This window comes from Eurosta solidaginis, chromosome 4, assembly GCF_040869045.1.
Source record: "Eurosta solidaginis isolate ZX-2024a chromosome 4, ASM4086904v1, whole genome shotgun sequence".
Lineage (NCBI taxonomy): Eukaryota > Metazoa > Arthropoda > Insecta > Diptera > Tephritidae > Eurosta > Eurosta solidaginis.
Window position 1 is genome coordinate 126,670,658 of NC_090322.1, and position 6,072 is coordinate 126,676,729.

The 6,072-nt window shown below is 42.3% G+C and overlaps 1 protein-coding gene across 1 annotated transcript; it reads left to right on the forward strand.

Annotated features, from left to right (window-relative positions):
• Positions 1–4,776: 4,776 nt before the first annotated feature.
• LOC137248672 (diphthine methyltransferase-like) lies at positions 4,777–5,604 on the forward strand. Its single transcript, XM_067779574.1, has one exon. The coding sequence runs from the start codon at positions 4,777–4,779 to the stop codon at positions 5,602–5,604; it is 828 nt and encodes a 275-aa protein (XP_067635675.1).
• Positions 5,605–6,072: the final 468 nt, after the last annotated feature.

A 6,072-nucleotide genomic window follows, 5' to 3' on the forward strand; every position in this document is an offset into this window, starting at 1 on the left:
GATTTTCTGTATACAAATTTAAAAGAAAAGCTGATTTGAAGCAAATGTGCAATTCATGGCACTTCAATTTAGCGAGCACAAGAAAAAGAAACCTTTCTTCCATTCTCTGGCCCTTCGCGACAGCCGTTCTCCCTGTCAGCTATGACTTGACACGTAGGCATGGCAATGGAGGGATAGAAAGATTTTTCACTTGTACGAACTCACAATGCACACCTCTTGCGACTGTGTACAACAGAAATTCAATAAAATAAAAAGGATAAAAAGTGTAAAATTCATGTATTTCGGTCGTTACCGAACATTTTGCTGTTAGGCCTTCGCTGTGCCCGAGAGTACCCAACCGAAGATGGTACTCTGAGCTAACAAAGGGCCAAACGCCTAGGACAAGGCGGATCGGGGCGGATGAGTAGAACTGCGGATCCGCCAGACGAAGATGTGCGTACGGGGCTGCGATGGCACTGTCGATGCTGGTTGTGGGTGTCGTGCGCCGAAAATTGGCTACGACCGCAGCATGGGTCGCAATCCTTCTGTTCTGTCCGTGTCTTCCTCGGATACGCAGCAGACATCCTGCTTGCCCGCCAATGTGGCTGGTAGGAAGTTGGAGCTCCTGGGCGAGCTCATCCGCAATCACTGTGGTGGGGGAGCATCCGTCGATTAAGGCGCCAACGAGGTGTAGCCCCCCCCCTGCTTCTATTTTCACGACCGCGGTGGGGGTTATCGCTACCGTCGGTATCATGGTGGCGGTGGCAGCTGAATGCGGGCTAGGAGCCCTGCCCGGAAGGCGGACACGGTAGTGAGCTGCAGCGAGTTGGATCCATGACTGCGATCTCGTGGTTGATGATGGGTGTGATATCTTTGTTGCAGGCGAAGAGGCCTTGTCTCCGCTCTGCGATCGCGCGGTGGTTGTCTTCGTTGAGGGTCCTTAGTTTGCCGGCGAAGAGACCGAGTCTCCGCTCGGCCGTCACGAACATGGCGCTGGGCTGTAGATGTGTTGTTCTGGAGCCGCTTCCTTTCATGCTGCAAAAGCGGTCTAAACGATTTGGCTGCTGGTGTTGTGTTCGGGCGAAGAGACCGAGTCTCCGCTCCGGTTCGGTGGATTCGAGCTGGACGAAGAGGCCCAGTCTCCGTTCCAGCATCTGACGCATATAACGATATGGAGTCGTCAATCCGCTCACGGGGTGATTCCACCTCCTCCTCAACTTGTACACTCCATGGCTTGGAGCGGGCTTCGTGGAGTAGCTGTTCCTCTTCATCAATCGAGGAGATGTGAAGCATCGTGTGATGTTTTTCGCCGCATTTTTTACATCGGCCTTGGCTTGGGCATGCGTTAGAGCGGTGGTCTAGAGCCAAGCAATTTCCACAGCAGCTCCCGCGGATCGCTAAGTAAAGACGCTCCTCGGGTTTTTTGGCCCGAAAGATTGGGCACAGGCGTATGGGATGTTGCTTAAAACAAGCGCGGCATTCCGACGTATAACGCATGACGTTCTTGGCAGCGTTTCGTTGCATAGCGGCAAAGCGACCCATTTTTCTGAAAGAAATGCACTATGTTTGACTGGGTCGAGTCATTCTCGAAAGTGCGGGGGCGAGTGGTCCCTAATTGTATTGTTGGGGATTTGGGAAATTTTATTAGCGCGCGCATAAGGGGAAACATCTGTCGCTGCATAAAAAACAAAAAAAAAATGCATATGTGGCGCGCATTATGAACATGGCCTCTTTCCCCGCACGTTATGTGCCTGGGTCGTTAGTACCTTATTTTGTTTATTTCGTGTCACCCGGTAGCGTTTTAGTTGGCCACGGGCACACTAGTGCTGCAGAAAACTAGCATTTACGATTTTCGGTTCGCACATTCTGGTACCGAACCGGGTAGAAAGTGTATAGCGTGGGTTCTTTTGAGTCGCTGTTATTTGTGTTGTTGGTGCTAAAAACCAACAAATTTCCTTCCCGCCGCCAAAAAAAATGTTTGGACAGCAAAATCGTATGCTATATAAAGAAAAAAAAATAAAAGGAAATGTTCGTTTTGGAAGAGGGGAGAGATTTATAAACTGTATAATTTTTTATTTGTTTGTATTGCCCTTCACTTATTTCTTCAACTTTTCCCCAAGTACGCTTGTAGTCCTGTTTTATTGATGGCCTTTAGCAAACGCCACGGTTCCCGAAGGGTCTTTGGCTCCGGTACCGATTTTTTCCGGAAACGGGTTTTTGGGTACCCGTTTGCATCTTTTTATGCATCCCTAATATAATGTGCATTTAAAACTCGGCATATATGTGTACATACGTTGGAGAAGTATATGGACAGTCAGTGCACGGACTTTACCGCATTGGTAGGTTTACTAACTTTTCTGGCCCATTTTCATTTTTTACTACTACTACCACCGAGGCCCAAAATCTACCAATATTTCAGTACCATCGCACTGTAAACGGATGCTGCGATAATTTTAAAGTATTGAATTGCCGAGCCCACCCAACTAACATTAGGAGGCGATACTGACCAAATTAGTCAATTTTGAAAAATTTCTGAAGAACTTAAACAGGAAATAAATTTTTGAGTAGGGAAATTTTGAATGATTTGAACGAAAATAAAAGGTTCCACGGAAACGATTACCTGCCGAGATCGGTTATTTTGTGGCAGTACCTTTGGTACTTTGGAATATTGTTGTTGTGATTAGACGTTTTGGTGCATGTTTGTCGGTATTTCACACTCACGATACAGGAAAAAAGTGAGTGTCGTATAGGCATAAGCAATGTACATAGGTATATACAAATGTACATGTAATTTTGTCTTGTTTACGAGTTTTAAAGTGTCATTTTCTGAAATGCGCGTTATTTGTTTTACAATAAATTATTAAGTGTTTGGGACAAATAAGAACTATAGCTGTTGTTTTCTTGGTAACAAAATCTACCAACTACTGCTATTTTCATTTTTTTGTCTTCCAACATTTTCGTCTTAAAAAGTCCGCGTACTGGTAGATATTTACCGGCAGCAAAGACAAAAAAGAATTGCGAACATTCATACACGCCCGTCTATAGAATGCAAATTTCTCAGAATTGAAACAAACGGGACTAATCGAAAGATTTTTTCCGTTGTTTCATTTTTTTTACTACGGCGCGTGGCCGTAGTACAATCATTTGCGAATTTGCTCTTAGACGTCAAAAACCATTTTTAAATAAAATTTCACCTTTTGCATGAATAAAAGAAAAAAAATTCGGCCAAAAACGCTAACTACGTGTAAAACTACATGAAAGTTCAACGAAATATCGCTACTAGTGTGCTTGTTTGTAGAGTTCAAAGAGCCGCGCATTGGCGAAAGAACATTAGCAAATATTGAGGTACTACGTGCGGCGACCGACCATTCACACGGCCGTAGACTCGACAAAGCAGGGTATCCTGCAGATTGGTAACAGGAATCGTTTCACAATCCACCACATAGCTGTACAGTGTAATATTTGTATTTGTCCCAAACAACAAGTGTATTTGGGTAAAACGCAACGGCGCCGGTTAGAATGGACGCCAATAATGACGATTCGGCTGGTAGCGACTCGCTGGACAAATATTGTCGCTATTGAAAATAATTACAAAATCGATGAAAATATCATAACATAAGATTGAGTTAAACGCGTAAGTATAGAGGAAATATGCTGGCAACTATACCGTTTGCCACAAGTTCCACGAATACAATTTTCTTGTTCGGTGGGTAGAAAAAGCGTGTTAATTTCTAGAGAACTTAAGTGAAGTGTTCAGTACCGGTATATTCTATTAATGTGTAGCCTTCTTTCGAATAAACAAAATATATATTTCCCACCGTAAATTAAAATAAAGGATACGCAATGCAAAAGCTTAACTTCATCACTTTGAAGTCAGTCGATACGGAATATTCTGCCGATTCGGTGGAATGGTGCCCACATCCACATTTCCAATCATATTTGGCTTGTGGTACCAATCATATTTGGCTTGTGAGGCTGTTGTTGGAAGCAGCAGCAATGTTGTTGTCGTTTTCCTGGCACAACAATGTTAAGGATGTTGTGGTTGATGGCGGCAGCGGCGGCGTTGGGGTTGTCGTTGATGCCGTCAGAGGCTGCTGATGTTGGTGTTGATGTTGACGATGTTGTTGCTGCTGTGACGGCACCAGCGTTATAGATGTTGTTGCTGTTTGTTGTTGTTGCTGCTGTAACGCCTGCACAGGTTGTACTAGCTGTTGTTTTTGTGGTTCGTGTGGCACTTGCAACTGTAGACGCGGCAACACTGGCAGCAACGTTGCTGACGGCGCGGACAAGCGATAGCGTTGTTGTTGATAATAATCGTAGTGTTGTTGGCGTAAATGTTGCAACTGATGTAACTGATTGAGGTATTGTTGTTCTAGAAGCAAATGTTGTTGTTGTTGTATATGAAAATGTTGTTGCAAAAAATGTAAGCGATCCAAAATGTGGTGCTGTTGTGCGCACGGATTGTTGTTGATTCAAAATTCCTGTTGCTATATCCAGCTGCTTATATCTTAATTCAAAGAATTTTTTTTTTATTTTGTAGTGTTTTGGTAAATTCTTTCAAAGTCGCTATTTTGTTATAGGCTTTTTATTTAATTTGTTGATTTGATATGCGCGACCGACGGAAGTTCCAGCCTCCAATATAAACAAATCACATACACGCTTGGCTATTTAAAAGCGTTGAGAATTCAAAAAAAAAAATCAAATTTAAATTTGTAGTAGGTAGGTAGATATTGAATATACATATTTGTATGTATACATGTAGACACACTTTGATAGCTAAGTAAGCATATTTTCGATATGAAGTGGTTACATACTCAATCTGAGGATAATCCTTTATTGGCAGCTGTCAATTCATTTGGTCAAGTCGAATTATATGAAATGAAAGATGATATATTAAGAATGATAAGTAACTTGGAATTAAATCCTATTTATGATGATATATTAGCATTATCATTGGATTGGCGACGTTTGGGATGTTCAACAAGTCAGCAATTTCAAATACTAATCTCAGATTCGAAAGGTGGCTTAAACCTAATCGATTACAAACCAGAGCTGGGTCTCAAAAAAGTTGACACATTCTCAGCACATGGCTTCGAAGCATGGACATGTGCCTTTTATAAATGGGATATTAACCGCATTTACAGCGGTGGCGATGATATCCTCCTGCAAGCATACGATCTACGATCATCCTCCCGAATTTTCACAAACAAATCGCATAATGCCGGCGTTACTTCATTGCTTAGTCATTCAATGCGAGAACATTTATTACTAACTGGATCTTATGATGAACATCTACGCATATTCGATACGCGCTCAATGAAAGCACCACTAGAACAATTGAATCTTGGCGGTGGTATTTGGCGTTTGAAGGCCGATCCTTTCCAGGGTGATCGCATTTTAGCAGCTTGCATGTATCATAATTTTAGTATCGTGCAACTTTCCAACGAGGAATTGATTGTTCCCACCATTGTTGGCGAATATTTTGCACATAAAGGTATTTGCTATGGTGCAGATTGGTGCCGCAATATAAAATGCAATGAAAATCAAGATTTCTACGTCGCGACATGGTCGTTTTACGATCATAAACTAAATGTAGCTCACGTAAAGGACGCACAATTATTTTAAGCAAATGTTAAATTGTACAGTGTCAGTTAACTCAAGTACCAAAATTCCCTTCCGTCCTAGGATTGTTAAATCTTTTATATAAGAAGAAAACTAGAAGTTATTTGAAATAAGTTGAGCTATTCCAATCACGACGCTCGTCAACGCCAGACATATTGATGAAAGTAACAGTTGCATTTCGCCGTTGTTGGTAGCACGCACAGCCAACAGGCTGATTGACTCCAAAAATATATTAATTTTGATGGAAAATGTTAAGTTTTAATAGAATTTTTTTTCCCGAAGACACGTAGTTTCCACCTTTTGCTTTTTGTTCGTTTCGTTGTTGGTAATAGTGTTGCGGTTGGTACCGAAGGTTGGTGGGATTTGGATCCCATAGACCGGGAATTACTTCTGTTACCATTGAATTCGTCACTTACATTACAAAATGATGTTCCAGTTTATTTGCCGAAACGAGATGCAATGCTAGCATAT